Here is a 17,322-nt window from a genome sequence, read left to right on the forward strand (position 1 = left end):
AAGAGGCTTGTTGGTTTTCAGTTAGTTTCGATTTGAGTTTTATGAGACACGTACAGCACCTGTCTGCCTAGAATGTGAAACCTCCATCACCCAACGTCAGTAACGCATATGCGCTGACGTCATCAGTTGGTCATCCAAAGGGACAGCCGACAAGTTCCCCGTGTATATCACAACTACCTCATATTCAAGTCACAGAAATAACTGTACATGATGTTGGCGACACCTAGTGGTGATTCTTTATATAACATGATGTGAGCAGTTACACAACACCACTAATATTTTTGTACCACTGTTTTGTATACTGTATTTAATGACATATCAAATACAATAAAACACAGATCCACTGCAACATCAAACTTTTATAAATATGCATTCATTTAACTTAAATCACCAGACGGTGACAATAAATAGCACTGAAATAAATAGTCTCAGACAATTAAATACGCTTTGAGTTGTGAGAATAAAAACACACAAGTTGAAATACTAGAAAATCTAATTTAAATTACTCCTGAAGGACTGGCCTTGCACAGCCAGTGTGACAAGTGATCATTCTATACAGTGTACAAGATTCCTGCAATCACCTTATTAAATGACACATCATGACGAAAGCTCATTTTCACTGTAAGGGAAACTGATGAACAAAATAGACATACAAGAGTTCACAGGAATTTCCCTCGGTAACACATTCACTTATGTATACTGTGATGAATATGGCTTGTAACAAAAGGCTTGAATTCCATAACAATAAATGACATAGACCTGCAAGAGGAGGAGCAGCGTAGTAAACCTAAAAGGAAGGGAGGTAAGCAGACTTCTCTCTTAAACATAACTGCATCTTTTCCTGTTCACACATGGACCCCATATATAATCTGACTATTACTCTACATTTGTAAGGCTTGATTTTCATAAAGAATGGCATTGCCTCTGTTACATTTATTTGTACTTGTTAATTGTGCTATATAAATATGCCTCCATAACTGCAAATTAAACTCCCTAGTAAAATTCACTAAACGTGCAAGACATAGATATGTGGTGCTGTTTTGTGCAATTTTCAATCTGACTACAACATCTGGCAATGTTAAAATAAACAAACAAAAAAAACATCTGTCAGAACTCACTGGCTGCAATGACGCAAAACTGACCTAGTTTTAAAATTAGAATGACTTTTCTCAATAAAAACAGCCAGCTATAGATCCTGGTGGAGGTCGCTGTGTGAGAGAGACTGATAATCCATGCCTGATTTAGCTTGATGCCTTTGAGCAACTACTCTCTGGTAGCGGGCTTGTTGCTGGTAATCTGGGTCCACATTTATCCAGCTGTTGGCCACCCACTTCACTCCACGTCTGACTGGACAGTCGCCGTGAAGGGAATACTCATCTAACTCACCCATCCAACCTGTGGAAGCCAGGAGAGAATCAGTGTTTAAGAAGAAAAAAAAGTTTTAGCAGTTACTGGAGTCTTGAAAAATACCAACAACAAGCGTGACAAACATTTAGTCGTACAACTGAATGATTTACAGATTTGATGTTTGCTGCACTGTGCTGACCATTTACCACAAGTTAAATATAATCAGGTTAAAAATAAAGTACACCCTCTTTCAATTCTAAGGTTTCACATATCAAGACATTAAAAGGTCATTAAATGAAGTCAATACAACTTCAGGTGAACAATGACACATTACACTGTGTCATTATTTATTTGTTATTTTTAATAAATGTTAAGCCAAAATGAGACGCAGTGCACTTACTACTTCTATAGGAATTAAGATGATAAGTAGCAGCAGCAGCCCATTGCTGCTAAACAAATTCAGTTTATTAACCGTTCATCAGCGAGTGTGAGAAACTCTATAAAAGTAGACGTTTTGGCAGTTTGCTGGTCTGGAGAATTCAGCTGTGTGTTAACAAAATGCCAAAGAAGAAAGACATCAGCAATGACAGGAAGACTTATGAAGCCATTCCAAGACAATTTAAAGTCCATCATTCTGCAGTTAAAAAAAATATTATTCACAAGTGGAAAACATTTGAAACAGTCTTCCCAGGAACGGATATCAAAGCAATTTCACCCTTAGGTCAGACTCCACAGTCTGACCTAAGGGTCAGACTGTGGACTACATCTCAGACTCTACAGACCTCAGTTACCATGTAAAATGCTAACGTTCATGACAGTACAATTAGAAAAAGATTGAATAAGTGTGGCTTGTTTGGAAGTGTTTCTTAAGAGAGATCCTCTATGTTACATCTGAACAGACCAAAAAACTACTGGAACGTTTGGAGAAATTTAAATACAGCTTATCAGCACAAATCCTTCATGCCACCTGTCAAGCATGGTGGTGGAGAGGTAATAATCTGGGCTTGTTTTATAGCCTGGGGACCTTGCAGTCATTATTGAGTTAACCTTGAACTCCTTTGCATGTCAAAGTATTCTAGAGTCAAATTTGAGCTGTTCTATCTGACAGCTAAAGCTCATCCAAAACTGGGTCGTGTAAAAGGATTATGGGCCTCGTTTACTAATATATGTGTGTAATCGTTCCTACCCTGCACAAAAAATGAGTTCCCACTTAAAGTCATCGTCTGATTTATGAAACGCACGTACCATAGTGGGCACAGGCTTGTGGAGTTTCCAAACCATTTGCATACTGCCCTGCCCCAATTTTTCTATATAAGGAAACACATTTCCCTCCAGGTGACGCAGAGAAAGTGGAGACGATGATATGGTAGGAGAGAAGCCTGCATTTGTAGACTAAAAATAAGGAGAAAGTCATTCTATAATAGTGTCTGAAGTTCAAGGAGGAAACCAGAAAAGGCACAGGTTTCTGAAGTATTTCCACAGGAGTGACAATTGTTCAAATAAATAGATAAATAGCAACACTCAGGCTGAAATAACAGGAGTGCTGAATATGATTTGCCCTGAGACAGACACTGTGGTTCAAGTAAAAAAACAAAAACAAACAAACTTTGGAATCAAAAGTGATATGAACAAGACGACACGAAAAAAAGAAAAACAGGTGGAGGCCAAGGTCCATATAGCCTAATCTACTGGCTACACATTAGAAACTCATGCAATAAAAAAAAGAAAGAAAAAGAATCCAGATTCCCTAACAATTGTCAGTATTCTGATTACTTACGGTAGTTTTAACACCGTAAATATTAACTGAAAAGCAATAATAATTTTTATCATTATTTTTAGTAGTAGTATTCAGTTCAAAGATTTTTTTAACTGGCAAGGCAACCAGGCTGTTATTTGTTCATACACATGGTCAGAGGGACTTCTAAATTTGTTCATAATGAACAAATTCAGGTACAAAACTATTGATCAATCACAGATTTTTCTGTTTGCTCATAAGCACTGTTAGTAAATTAGGGCCAATGATCCCAACCACCGCAGCAAATCAGCAACAGAATGGTTGAAAAAGAAATGAGTAAAGGTGCTGCTATGGCCCAGTTAAAGAACAGACCTCAACCTGACTGAGATGTTGTGGCAGAAACTCAAGAGGGCTGTGCATAAATGGATAACTGCAAACCTCAAATAAATGAAGCAAAGCTGTAAAGAAGCACGAGCCAAAATATCTTCCATAGAGACAGATAAAGTCACAGACTCGTACAGAAAACACTGACCTCAAGTGACTGCTTCTAAAGATGGTTATACAAGCCATTTAATCATGGGGTATATGTTTTTCATACACTGACTCTGCTGTTTGGCTTAGTGCTTTTAAAAAATAATGACTGTGTAAAATGTTGTGTGATCATGTTCATCTGAGGTTGCAGTTACCTAATTGAGACTGAAGATTGTGGACTGATATGTAAAACCTTAGAAGTGAAAGAGGACACATTTTCCTTTTACCATGACTTTTTTAATCATACAATATGTTGTTAAGTTATCGAGATGTTTTCATTGCTGAACCCCTGCTTTTAAACCTAGTTATTTGTGTCATGGATGCGGCGAGCTCTGAGGTTACATGAATACTGTCTAATGCCACACTGAATGATTTGTGATCCTGTTCTTGAAATGATTCAGTCGTAAATGAGCTTTTGTGCTTTACAAAGAATTTTCCTGCCACTCATTCAGATGTACAGAGATTATTTTGTCACAATTCAATAAAACTGAAATAAAACTATTAAATAGCAGACAGACAAAATTAGCATATTGGACTGCTTACTGGCGTTGTGTGTGCAATAAATATAGCTAAAATCTTCTATTCTTACCTCTACCATCAGAGAGATGGTTGTACCACAGGAGAACTGTCCCAGCAGTAGGTTTAATTCTCAGATTCCCTCTACTACATGTCTCCTGGGTGTCTGTTAAATCAACTCCATCCTGGACAAGTGCCTAGGACATGAGAAAAAAAAACTGTAAACAGCTTTTGTCTAATACGTCTAGTAAGTGTCAGATTTCTTTCCATGGCTTATCGTCTCTCTAAATTATCATATGCAGGTTTTAAACACAGTGGAAAAAGTAAAGTACAATATGAAGGGACACTCACCTGCTCCTCATAGGTGCGATTGTCTGCCACAGGAAAGGTGGATTCACCACCTTCTTCTACAGAGGTGAGGTAGAATAAAACTGTAAGATACCTGGAATAAAATAAGAAAGGAAGCAATAAATAGAGATGCAAAAAATGGGGCAAAAAAAGGGTTTCCCCCCTATGAAAAGGGACATTGTTCTGTTACACAAATACAATTAAACTGTCTGACAACAACCTGTTAATAAAAGTGAATTTAAAAGCCTCTGGCTAAAAGTTACATTATATTACAACAGAAGAGATGCATACCGGCAAGGGACCTCGGTGAGAGCAGATGTGTTTCCTGCCAATCGTGTATGCGCACAAGTTGTCTCTGAGTTGGAAGGGCTGCTGTCATAGTGTGAATTACTAAAGTCTCCATGTTCATAGCGAATGACCTGCAGTGGTTCGCTCAATTCAACTAATGCAGAGGGCAGACGTGTCAGACTGGTTACTCTGTGTAAAAGTAAAAAAAAAAAATTGTAAAAAACCATAACACATCCTAAGACTTCAGATACAGGAGTGTGAATGAATAATGCCACAATAAAGCGTGCGTGTGTGTGTGTGTGTGTGTGTGTGGATAGTGACCTGTTCCTGAGTGTGCGCAGCACATGGTGAGATCCTGGGCCTTGGAAAAGCCAGGTATGCTTGCTCCTTTGTTTGAACTGACTATGAAGCTTCCCACTTTTCTCTTGTCCTGGATGCTGGGATACATCATAAACATGCCTAAAATCCCCCAATGTCAGCATCCCTGCCAGACATACACATAAGTAAGAAGAAACCAGTCTTTCAGTTAAGCAGTGTCATGATTTCAGTTTCAGTATGATTTATGTTTGAATTCTACTAGAGGAAACAGTAAGCTATAACAGCCTCCATTCTTTCTTTTCTTCAATTCCTTTTGTCTCTATCTGTAAAAATATGCTTTTACTCTCAGCAAAAATGATTGTCTGGTCCCCATCAGTTCCCCTGGGAGACAGCGTCCCAGCCGCAACAATAGCTCCAGGGTGCCAGAGGAGAGATGGCCAGGGAAGGGGGGTGGGTTGGTAAACCAAAAAGTGTGGAGGAGGGAGATGGGGGGATACAGGGTATCCGGGGGAAAATTAAGAAAAGAGGTTGGAGAATAATCGGTTTTTAATGAGATGGGACGAGGCACATCCGGACTGGGATGTGTAGAACGCCTGGCACAATGCTATCAGGTCAAAAGGGTGTCACTCTTCTTCCTGCCTTGCCACTCACAGACTCGCACGCAATCACAGCCACCAGTGAGCAGTTAACTCTATTCTTACCAGTACACAGCCACTGCAGAAGCACTCACACACAACTGAAGGAGACTAGCCTAGTATTTACACACTTGAATTTGACCTGCACTTATTTACTGAGTATGTAACAAGTTTGCTGAAAGCAGATGGAGACCAATTGCGACTAGCTAAAAAAAAGAATAGCATGTTTTGACATTATGTTTTCTAGGTTTCAAGTATTTTAGGGACACAGGTTTCAAAAAGCCCAATCAGAACTGAAAAAAAATATTTTCAAATAACAAAGGTACAGCATGGTGGGATAAACAGGAATTGATTAGGTTATAAACAGTATCTTCCAAATTAATTTTAGTTACATCTTTATCCAATTATGCTTTTCTAAATAGAGTCACTCAGGACAGAAGAAATTTAGAGATGTATGTTTGAACTACATGAGCACGGACCTGTTGGGCAGGATTCCAGACCGGTCAGTATCTGCCGTAGATTGTCAGGACTCAACCAAGTTCCATCTTGAGAATGTGAATGACTCACAATCTAGAGGAAAGACCAGAGTGTTTTTCTGATCTCAGCAGAAAGCAAAACATGTTCTGGCAGTTCATCTAATTTTACATTACATAGAAAATGACTTTTTCTGGAAATCAATTTTCCTCCTGCAACTGCAGATGCATAATGTTTCTCTCTCATCACCTCCTGCTTCTGAAGCAGCCCATCTTGGTTCAAGTCCAATAGACTGAAGACCTCTTCTGTGCTGAGTGAAAGCAGTGGCTGGTTTGACTCCTCTTGTTCCTGGCTGGATGCTGTTGCCTGGCTGTCCATTAAGCCCTTGAGCTGAGCCAGCTGCACCACCACACGGCACTCCTCCTCAGACAGGAAGCCAGGGATCTCTGACAGCAACATAAAGACAGTAGTAGCAGATGTTATGATCCATTGGAGCCTTTGGCACATGTGACTCCATACTGCATGAAATACCAATTTATTTCACATTATCTATTACACAAAGCCATGTGACTGTCCATTACAAACTTTATGGGAAATCTAAAATTTCCCAGCTTACAGAATGAGAATAATGTAAGCTTCTCCTCAGTCCTCAATTCCATATAGACAATTAGAATAAATCATACATATTCCTCTTTTTTAAGTTCATTTTTTATATTATTTTATACTTTTTATTTTGACTCTTTGAATCTTATGTCTCTAATGATGTGTGAGTTCATTCTACATTAGGGTGATGCCAACTTTAATGACAAACTGCCTTACAGTTTTTAAAATGAATGTTTTTCAACAACAAAAGGAGGTTCCTAATTCTCCTCTGTGGCTCCTAAATATTTCTTTCAGCAGGTCTACCTGTGTTTCCCCAAAAATATGTTACACCAACAAAAAACTAAGTATTCTTGAATTAGATACAATATAAAGGCAAACATTACAAACGTGATTTCCTATAATTCATCCATGCCTTCAGTCATTTTCCATCCTAATAAAAGGCTTCCGGCAGGTCTGGCGCTTGTACAGTAGGGGCCTTGTTTGTCACCCGTGCCTTTTACACTGCACCCTTGGTTAACCCCCAGTCCAGTCAAGCCTCATTAATTGTGACAACTGATATGAATGAAGGGGGACTGAGCCTTCCTCTTCTCCCTCCCACCGCTGTCTCTCTTTCTCCCCCGGAAAGGAAGTGACCTGCTTGTCTGAACAGGAATCAGGCCACGGCTGCACAGCAGGACAACGCCAATTTTATTTGCATCCTGTGCAAATGTTTATACACAATGCAAAAGCGTGCACTTTACTATCTGCACATGGGTCTCAGATGTTCTGTCGTTTCAGGATAATATCTGATGAACTTCTCTTAAACATTTCTTTGTGGAAAGTTACCCCCTCCTGTGGGCAGTAACAATCTCTTTACTATTAAGAACAATATAGGTTTCTAATGAGAAAGAAGAATTTATTAAAAAAATGATGCATAAATAATGCATAAACAAAGACAACAGAGGGAAACAAGGTAGTTAAGTGTGGGTTGAACGAAAATGTGGGTTGGAAAGAAGTGACGAATTTCACTACTATCAGGGTCTGCATCTGCCTTAATGTATGCAAATGCCAAATGATTAAACTGGCTCTATAATACACATTTATATCTGCTGATCCATGCAAGTGCATCCATGTTTCTCTTTTAATATGCACTCTTCTCCTTTTCCTAACTGTTCTCTACACCACCCCTTACCCCCTTCCTATGCAGATCTGCTCACCACCCACTATAAATACACCTATTTGGCCATCCTCTCCATCACTTTCACACAGCGATCATCAATTACTCAAAAGAGACACTTGAGGATTTCTCCTACTTTTTGCCTTCTGAGCTGAAGAGCTTTGTCCTCATTAAATATCCAGAATGTCCTCCCATTCATCCTCCCTGCTATTCATCCTTCTGCTTGCTGGGCCTATTAGTCTGTTAGCGGTGAGTCCCGGGAGAGTAAGTACAGGGATGGAGGAACGAGTGAGGACAGAGGGTAAGGTTGGATCTGGGGTAAAGAACAAGGGACACAGGGCAAGTATTGTGGACAACAGTGAAACTGGATTTGGAGATACCAGTGTTTCTAAACCAAGAGTTTTTCCAGGAGGGGATAGCGAAGTTCTAGGAGAGCCTGGTATTAGTAACTTCAAGTCCACACTTTCTATCAGCGAAGACGAACTATGGGAACCCAGCAGCTCCTCTCGCTGTGTCTCTATCCCATTAGGCATGGCCCTGTGCCAAAACATTGGCTATAACACCATGAGGATGCCCAACCTGCTGGGCCACGAGACTCCTGCTGAGGCTGTACAGCAGAGCGCCAGCTGGTTGCCACTCCTTGCCAGAGAGTGCCACCCTGATGCCCGCATCTTCCTCTGCTCTCTCTTTGCTCCCATCTGCCTTGACAGGTAAGTTTTTATATATCTTTTGTACTAGAATTTTTTTTTCATATTAATCTGACTTTTTATAGAAACCATTATATCTCATGTTTTTGTTTAGAAATGGAGTGGATAGTGTAATACTGGAGGAGTCATAATTGCTGAAAGCACAAAATAACCACAAGTAGCTACAGACTTATTAACAGAAAAAAAAATTCCAAAATGCTAGGTTAATGAAAACGTTATTTAGGAGCACAGTCATCAAGGGATAGCGCTTTTGACAACTATGCAAACTGTGCAGCAGTCTCAGCGGGAAAGCCCTGATTTCACAGAGAATCCAGGCCACCAAAAAAAACCTAAATCTCCTCTTTATCACATTAGCAGTCTCAGGTGTGAAGAACAAAAAAACAAGGACCAAATCTCTTTTAATCAAGTGTTGTGTTGTCCAGCACTGTGGTATTGATTTCAACCCCTTCATCTACTAATTGCTGCCCATCTTCCCTCTCCATCTCTTCTTCATCAGATTTATCTCACCCTGCAGGAGCTTGTGTGAATCCGTACAGGACAGCTGCGCACCGATCATGAGTTGCTATGGCTACCCATGGCCCGAAATTCTGCGGTGCGACCAGTATCCCGCAGACCATCTCATGTGTATCTCGTCCATCACTAACACCACCGCTGACACAGCAGGGCGTAGAGGTGAGAAACTGGCTACGCAGACACACCTGCTGACGCTGACTTTACTCAACAAGTGATTCAATTAGTGGTTTAACTATTTCAGCGCCACAGGCGAGCTGTCGGGACTGTGAGCTGGAAGAGGCCTCCTCATCAAATGATTTACTTGAGACTTTTTGTAGGAGTGATTTTGGTGAGTTTCAATATATATTTTTTGATTTTATAATTATCACACACATGTAAGGTTTGATAAACAGTAAATGTGACTAAGGACTTGTGCTTATCTGCCATCTTCCCAGTCGTGAAACTACGACTGACAAGGCTCAAATACAGCCCAGTCAGTCTATCTCTGTTCTCACTGGCTGGTAAACTGGACGTCCTGAAGCAGGGACCCTTGTTAGGTGGTCAGCTGCGCTCGCGCATCGAGCTGTGGCTGGAGAGAGATGCCACCTGCGTGAGGAACATGACACGCCAACACCCACGAGGCGGCACCTTTCTTGTGACAGGAACAGTGCACGGGGAGCGCCTGGTGGTCAACAAAGCTTTCGCCTGGCAGAAACAAGACAAGAACCTGATGGCAGCTGCACGCAAGTGGAAACAATACCGATGCAGAAACTAGGATTATATGTTTAGGTAGAAAAAGTCGAATAGCTGACTTGAACTGAAACAAGCACTAAACAGCTGTGGTTAGGGGATAATGTTTAGAATTAAATCATAAGCCTGTAAATAAACCTTTTCTTGTTTCATTTGTTGTTTTGTTGGGCTTTTTTCCAAATCATATCCAAACTATTGGTTGAGGAAAAATTACCAGACAGTAAGATGGTCACAACTACAGTGCTCAATCAATATCAGCACCGTGCCAGTCAGGCAGAGTAGTTCAAAGAAATAAAAGATGTTAAATAGAAAATTTACAGGGTCTTTTTTTAAGTTTCTTTATACCTGGTCTTTATTTGCAAGGCTTACCAAACAGCAATGGTTTCAGACTAAGCGTCTTCATTTCATGTGTTTTGTCTGGGACAAGAGACACCCTCTGAACATGTCCAACCTGCAGACGCACAAAACACATAATCAGAATCAGCTTTATTGGCCAAGTATGTGTACACACACAATGGTTTTTGCTATAGCACTTCCATGTCACACCAGTTACTTTACATGTTTAAATATGGTTGGTCAAATGCAGTTGAAACTGTTTTAACTAGAAAGAAATACTGACTTAACTTTACAGGAAGTAATGTATATGGGAGCAATAACCTTTGAGTCGAAATGTCAAACTATCATACCGATATTGTCCCCGTTTCTTACCCGTATTCCCTCAATGCGAGGGAGACTGAAGCTTTGACTGTAGTCCTCCACATGCAGCTCTCTGGAGGACGGGGCAGGATGGGGTAGACTCTTCCCATTATCGCCAGCAGCTGAGGACCCTCCGTCTCCACTCACAAGATCCCCTGGCCCGTTGTTGTAGTGCACGTAGAGCAGCAGGGCGATAACATTTAGGATGTAAACATGAAAGAAGACCATGACCACGACGAAATAAGCCCGAGAGCAGACATTACTCCTCTGGATGTGTAGACGAGTGGAGCGAAACGGGGAATTGTAAGGTAAAGATGAAGGTTCGTCATTGTCGTCAAATTCGTTCTGCTCTTTTAGATATTCCTGAGCGGCTTCCATGTTATTATTATAATTATTATTGCACCAACTGAAAGCTGGATATAAATATGTATAATTATTGTGTAAAGTTATTGCAAAAGTCAAAAGGTTTGGTTTGTCAGATGGCTCGACGTTAGTAAACCTCAACTAGCTAGCTACCTATGTAGCGAACTCGGCGGAAAACCTCTGACCGTTTCGAGAAAAATAAACCTTGTCGTCTCTGCCGCTTTCAGTCAAAGAAGTCAGACAGCTTCGCGCAAAAAAGCAGGTATGCCCACAGCCGTGTACTTTGTTTAATATATAGTTCATCATTAACTGAAGTACCCTAATCCCCCTTTAGCTAACAGATGCGCTGCCCCTGACAACCTGCCTAACAACAGGACGGACAAGCCAAAGAGTCACGATGGAGCAGGTCGTCGTTTCGGAAGTCTTGGTAAATCCATAGCGGCCTCTAATGGCGCACAGCCGAACAAAACGAGCTTGTATTTAATTATTCGTTTTAAATTATTTTCGACTTTTCTCTAAGCTTTGCTGAACTACTTTGGTCCCCGTGATTTTACTTCTTCAGGCTCCACGCAGTTGACCGTCTTAGAGGTTTAGAGAGGAACTGCCTGGTGCAACAACTCTTAGAGAGTGACTGCAGTAATTTTGTTAAGTTTAATACTGCCCCGTTTACGTTTTATTACCCTAAAAGCTGTAAAATGTTAATATGTAGTAGTCAAATAAGCATTCTGGGAGAAAACAAAGTGTAGTGTTCCCTCTAAAGTGTATCTGAAGTAAGCTAAAATTTACTCTTCAGGTTATTTGTGTCAAACTCCTGGTAAAGTGTGTCTTGCTAAACAACAACCACATTTGTTGGACAGTTATTTTAAAGCATTATCTAACTTTGCTTTAATTTTAATTATTACTGGAAAATAACAACTACAATTATATTAATAACTGGTTACATTATTCAAAGTCAAAAACTGCTTAAAAAGTTTTATAACTTTTTCCCCAAACTGTATTTTAATAATCATTCCCCCCATTTTGCTTCTAACATTTTTGGTTATATGAAATTCATAGATTTAATTCCATTGATTTTTGAGTATTACGCATGTATTCTATAATGTCTCTGAGGCCAGCATAAGTAGTCTGCAAAGAGGGGAGGTTACAGAGAGATGCAAACAAAATCAAAAGCAGCACCTGAGATATTTTGATTCTGGAAACTTTTACTGATTAGTCATAAAATAAATGCAGTCTCAGGCCGTCTTTTAATTAACTATAATACACTTTAGGTAACAAAATCAATAATCGCAGCTTATATTTAATTATGAGTATATATTCATTCTCTAACACAAGCTGTGATTTGTCTTCGAATAATAATATTATGCATTTATTCACTTATTATACACTGTTTTTTGAATGCATAGCTATCATTTCTGCTTAATAAAAAAAAAATCATCATATGATGATGTGGGGCTAATGAGATTGTACTCTTCTGTCTGCTCAAGAGTGTTTTGTAATTTGATAAGCAATGCAGACATTTATTGTATTATGCTGTAAAATTTGTTAAGTTTATTTATATATAAGAGTGGTGAGCCTGAGATGGTTTGGATATGTCTGGAGGAGGGAGAGTGGATTTGTTGGGCAAAGAATGTTGAAGATGGAGCTGCCAGGCAGGAGGAAGAGGAAGACCTTTGTGGATGCAGTGAAAGAGGGCATGCAGAGGGTTAGTGTGACAGACTAGGATGCTAGTGATCGAGTGAGAAGGAGGCAGATGATATGTTGTGGGGACCCCTAAAGGGAGCAGCTGGAAAATAAAAGGAAGATGGTTGTCATGTGAGAACATATTTATTATAAAGTGTAAAATATGTAACAACCATTTACGTCTGCTCTATAGATATATTTGTTTGTGGCATTTTCTTATGGCAGATGAATTTAATGGATAGAGTGTGTATGGTTTGGAAATGTACAGGGAGGCCTTTCATGTGCCTTTGTTGATGTTAATAAGAAAAAAATTCTATGGCATATCTGGAATTATTTTACTTGATCGTTATTATGATTTGTGTACTTTCGTTTTTTAATGCTTCCTACATTCATACTCAAATGTGTTTATTATTTAGTTTTATTTCAAAATATATGCTAAGCTGTAGTTGCTTATTTTGTTGCAATAAGTTGCACAGAGTTTAGGCAATGTTCTGGTGCAGTTTTAGAAGCCAGACACAATGTTTTTCTCCTTCTATGCGTGCTAAGTGTACAGGGACTACTTTAAACAGTCACTGCAGAATTTGCTCAATTGAATGAATTTGTCTTATACGTGAATGCAGGCTTCTGCTTCTTGCTTTAGCCACGTGGTGGCGATGAAGTTCAGCAGGCAGAGTTATCCCCATCAACTGTTTGCTGTGTCATCTATGATTTCCCACGCAATTGGTGGGGAATCCAGGTGATCCCCTCTAAAAACAAAGGGATCACCTGTAATAACGTATTGTTTTTTAATGATTGTCTTCAAAAGCATGCGAAGCTGTTCAAGTATGTTCTAAAGTAGCCACATTAAAAGGAGAATAAAGCTGATAATGTTAATAAGGTCATTACTGCATGTAACGGGGCTTTTAAGGAGTGTAATTAAACTCATCCACACCCGCACAAATAACAAACAAACCAAAAAACTAAAAAAAAAATAAAATAAAAAAAAAATCCCTGCCGAATAAAATCAGTCTGATCACAATTACGGATCTTCGGGAGTGTTTGTTTGATGCTGGCAAGCGAAACTTGGCAGTATTTTCCTTGATGTGGATGCCAACTATGCAGGGGTGGATCATTCTGCTGAATTTCCATAATATCTATGCATTATTCACTAGGAATTTTCTCCGAGGTGCATATTTAGATGGGAATGGGGTTTGGATAATGAAAGCTAATTTCCCCGGTGACGGTGCTACCCCGAATTAATCTATCTGACCTCCCCCTTTTTCCTGAGAAAGACACTGTTAAGAGTTGGTGGTTTTGGGGGTGGATGTTGAAAGGCTCCGATACGCACACGTTCACAGTGTATCTCACACACGCACACCCCTTGCGTTGTTTTCCGGGATCACGCCACTGCTTCCACTTGGGATCTACACAGCAGCAGCAGCAGCGACATGGCTGATCATCACCGGACGGGACGGTGCAGTTTGTGAGCGAAAGTTAACGCGAAAAATGAAATACAGCGGACCAGCTATGTAGCCGTCCAAGCGACCGGACACTGCGACACACCGTACGGCGCTCCGATGCAAATTATTTGAAGGATTGGAGGCGATCTGGTGTATTTTTTTTGCAGCAAAGTAGTTGGAGGAACTTGTCGCAGTGGCTTCATCCCAACGTGCTGCCTGGATTACCATACAGAAGTGGAACAATAGTCTCCTGCAGCAGAAACACTAGCAGGTCAGTGGCAGCGGGGCTTTTTTCCCGTTTGTTTGTTTGTTTATATTCGGTCGTGTCGTCGTTCTGGAGGTGTAATAATAACCAGCATCGATACCCAACCACGGGTGTCCTATCACCTGACGTTCCAGGTAGGCTTATTTTTCGAGTCGTTAAACAAAGATGCCGTTTATAAGTTGGCGTGACCGGGGTCAGATTGCGCGTCTGTGTGGAACTGCTGTAGACAGATCACTGCAGAAAACTGAATCGCAGTAGCAGATAAAGCCGATAAATGGCGACACGGGCACCAAAGTCCAATCCAAATTTAAGTCCCTTGAGCAATAGAGCCTAAAGTCTGGAACCATTTCGGCGCCCTAAGCCGTTCAAATAGAAACTTAAAGGTCAGGATAGCGTCAAAGATGACCCCAGCCCCCCTTTCCTTTGAGTTTCTGAGCTTGCTTGGCGGATGTTTAACTTTTCTTTGCCCTGCCGGATTCTCCTCCTACCGGATACTCGCGTCAGGAAAACACGGGGAGAGAGGAACTGGCCGAAAGTGTAAAAGGCCTGAAAGGTGGAGGAATCTCCCAGCCAGGCCCGAGCCGGAGCGCCACCGTGTATGTTTGGTGTGTTTGCTGTACGTGGTGCTGTGTGGGGGCTGCTTTGTCCTGTTCACTTGTGTGCGCTCTGCCCGCAGTCACGTCGAGACTGTACGGGATATCTCGCCCGTATATGTGACAGTCCAGTGAGAGTGTGCTGCGGTCCTGCAGTGCTGTCGTGGATGTTCGCCATAAACCCACGCCGCACACGCTGAACAATTAACGTCACTGGCAAACGCAGGGCTCCACATTATTTCCTTAAAGTGTGCTGGGAGTATCACTGTGCGCTAAATAATTTATGGACATCTCAAAGTGGGATGTCCAGATTGAACACTGCGCGCATCCGTTACTTCTTTTGCCCTTGCAGTGCACCCCGAATAAAATAAAATGACACTAATAATCCACGAACAGTAATAATCCCGTGATAATCTTGAATATGTATTTTAATTTGTAGTTATGAGTTCCTGACCCTACTACTCTTCTTTTTTCTTTGGCAAAGTGCTCTTTATTTCAAAGTGGGGATGTATTGCCAGGAAATCACTTCGTTACACAGTAGGAAGAATTTTCTTGAATGTTCATTTTTATAATCGAATAAGGTAGTTTATATTCAGAACAGTGTATTCTTTTTTAATTATTATTATTGTTACATAATGATAACGTTTTGGATGGAAAGTTATTCAGAAGTTAAACTGTGCCAACTTTCCATAGATGACAGTATTGTAATGTAGTGTTCTCCCAATGTTCCCAAATGAGCTATTCGGATCTACTTCTGTGTATAGGCCTGCATCTATGTTATTGTACTATGATGTTATCATAATATTGTTATGTCTGAAGAAATAAGTAAGATTAAAAGTTATATATTTGCCATTTATGTATCTAAAGTCCCTTTGTATTAATATCATGATAATGATAACAGTCACATTGCAAAGGCTGAAATGAACATGTACTAATCTTTCTGTACTTTCTCTGATCCTCATGAGCCAGATCTGCCAACAATCATACAGTCACACTTTCTTCTCCTCTCATGGCACATAATGACATTCCAGATCTTTTGCTCAGTCTTTTCTAATATGTTTTATTTGTTTTGAGTCTTGTTCTGCTTGTTCATTCAACTTCTTTCCATATATTATTCTCTTAATCTGTCTCCGGAGATTCAGATTTAGTGATGGGATGCAAACAAGAAGCCCTTGGGTTTATAATGAGAAGGGACTATTGTCTGGGTGGATGTGTGTAGGATTCTGTAGTTGGGCAGATTTGTGCATTACTCATGCATCCCCAGGCTGCTGTGCAAAAGCAATGTTGTGGCATTGGAGTGGCACTGAGTGCCTGTTCCACTCTGCCACATTGCATGTGTGTGCATGCATGCGTATGATTCATGTGTCATTGAATTTCAGAGTAACGCTTGTTTATTTCTGATGAAAAGAAAAAGAAAAATAGGTGCTGGATGTAAGACAATATGGCTGAAGAAAATGGAGACCATGGTCACACAAACAGCTGAAATACTCTGTGTGTGTGTGTGCATGTGTGTTTTATGAATGCATCAGACAGCAGCTAGCTTGTGTGTATATTACACATTCATTGTGCAGGCATCGGCCCCGTGCTCCATTCATTACTTTTCCTCTGAAGAAGTCATAATTGGCATAATCCTAGAGCCAAGTTGGATGAATGACGCTCCGTTATGCTCTCATCCCAAGAAGTTTGGCAGGAAGTTTCTGAAGCTGACACTGGCATGTTTGGGTGTCAGTACTGAGAGATGCGAATTTTGAATTATCAGCTTCTTCTTTTTTTGCCTCTTTCTCTCTCGCTTTTCTCTTTACCTCATAGACAGAAACTGCGGTTCAAGTCTGGGCCTGTAACCTAGCAACCCAAATGGTGTGTCTTGAATAAATCAGACTGTTCCTCTTCTTTCCTCCTCAGGAGTCTTTCAATTCACCTCACCTCCAGGCTACAATATCCATGCAACCACCCCACACATGCATGTGAAAACGCATATGCACAGTGTGGTAGAAAGTCAGAGGTTTTCCTGCTTTATATCAATTACTCTATTGACCTTTGATCTCTTGTGTTGTTTTATTACACAGCCTTTCTTAATGTGTGTGGGTTTATGCTCTGTATTGCTTTCATAGCTAAAACACCAGTGCTTGTTATGCTTTTGAATGTCCTAGAGAATGAGTGTAGCCTTTGTCATCTGGAGTGCGTCCCTCCATTAAGTGGGAGTTATGCATAGCAGAGTTATTTGTGGTTTGCCAGGTGTCCGTCTGCACATGCTGCAGCCTGGGGCCACATGTCCTATCTCATTCACTGATGGGGCTCTGCCAACTTTGTCACACTCGCAGCTCCATCTGCATCACACAAGACTCAAAATTGAGTGCACAGTCAAGACATTTGATTCTTTTTTTTC

At 40.5% G+C, this 17,322-nt stretch overlaps 3 protein-coding genes across 8 annotated transcripts in view; 2 read left to right on the forward strand and 1 right to left on the reverse strand.

Moving 5' to 3' along the window:
- Positions 1 to 109: 109 nt before the first annotated feature.
- On the reverse strand, positions 110 to 11,337 carry LOC134618766 (transmembrane prolyl 4-hydroxylase-like). Its single transcript, XM_063464324.1, has 9 exons — positions 10,609 to 11,337; positions 10,270 to 10,351; positions 6,442 to 6,638; positions 6,198 to 6,288; positions 5,087 to 5,249; positions 4,769 to 4,954; positions 4,481 to 4,571; positions 4,203 to 4,326; positions 110 to 1,395 (listed from the first exon to the last, which is right to left on the reverse strand). Exons 1-9 carry the CDS (start codon positions 10,972 to 10,974, stop codon positions 1,187 to 1,189), a joined length of 1,509 nt encoding a protein of 502 aa, XP_063320394.1. The 5' UTR covers positions 10,975 to 11,337; the 3' UTR covers positions 110 to 1,186.
- Positions 7,758 to 10,150, forward strand: LOC134618767 (secreted frizzled-related protein 5). Of its 2 annotated transcripts, none has more exons than XM_063464326.1 (4): positions 7,758 to 8,661; positions 9,173 to 9,330; positions 9,413 to 9,499; positions 9,606 to 10,150. In XM_063464326.1, exons 1-4 carry the CDS (start codon positions 8,135 to 8,137, stop codon positions 9,923 to 9,925), a joined length of 1,092 nt encoding a protein of 363 aa, XP_063320396.1. In that variant the 5' UTR covers positions 7,758 to 8,134; the 3' UTR covers positions 9,926 to 10,150. The 2 variants fall into 2 exon arrangements, with proteins under 2 accessions (XP_063320396.1, XP_063320395.1); XM_063464325.1 differs by having other exon boundaries at positions 7,760 to 8,661; positions 9,155 to 9,330; positions 9,606 to 10,148.
- Positions 11,338 to 13,951: 2,614 nt separating the features above from the next.
- LOC134619581 (cyclin-dependent kinase 16-like) overlaps positions 13,952 to 17,322 on the forward strand; it is a 42,383-nt gene continuing 39,012 nt past the window's right edge. For 2 of the 5 annotated variants that reach the window (XM_063465489.1, XM_063465492.1), the window contains exon 1: positions 13,952 to 14,349. The gene's annotated coding sequence lies outside the window, so the exon portion shown is untranslated. Of the gene's footprint in view, positions 14,350 to 14,413; positions 14,478 to 17,322 lie in introns of those variants that run through there. The other 3 variants (XM_063465494.1, XM_063465495.1, XM_063465491.1) reach the window with 2 other exon arrangements.

Source organism: Pelmatolapia mariae, linkage group LG20 (genome assembly GCF_036321145.2).
Source record: "Pelmatolapia mariae isolate MD_Pm_ZW linkage group LG20, Pm_UMD_F_2, whole genome shotgun sequence".
NCBI classification, from domain to species: domain Eukaryota; kingdom Metazoa; phylum Chordata; class Actinopteri; order Cichliformes; family Cichlidae; genus Pelmatolapia; species Pelmatolapia mariae.

Excerpts from the sequence above, each read along its gene's own strand:
- LOC134618767 (XM_063464325.1), top strand. The coding sequence starts at position 8,135 with ATGTCCTCCCATTCATCCTCCCTGCTATTCATCCTTCTGCTTGCTGGG. Across the intron at positions 8,662-9,154 it reads GCTCCCATCTGCCTTGACAG|ATTTATCTCACCCTGCAGGA; the intron begins GTAAGTTTTTAT and ends CTTCTTCATCAG. Across the intron at positions 9,500-9,605 it reads TTTTTGTAGGAGTGATTTTG|TCGTGAAACTACGACTGACA; the intron begins GTGAGTTTCAAT and ends CCATCTTCCCAG.
- LOC134618766 (XM_063464324.1), bottom strand. The coding sequence starts at position 10,974 with ATGGAAGCCGCTCAGGAATATCTAAAAGAGCAGAACGAATTTGACGAC. Across the intron at positions 5,250-6,197 it reads TCTGGAATCCTGCCCAACAG|GGATGCTGACATTGGGGGAT; the intron begins GTCCGTGCTCAT and ends TATGTCTGGCAG. Across the intron at positions 4,327-4,480 it reads ATCGCACCTATGAGGAGCAG|GCACTTGTCCAGGATGGAGT; the intron begins GTGAGTGTCCCT and ends CTCATGTCCTAG.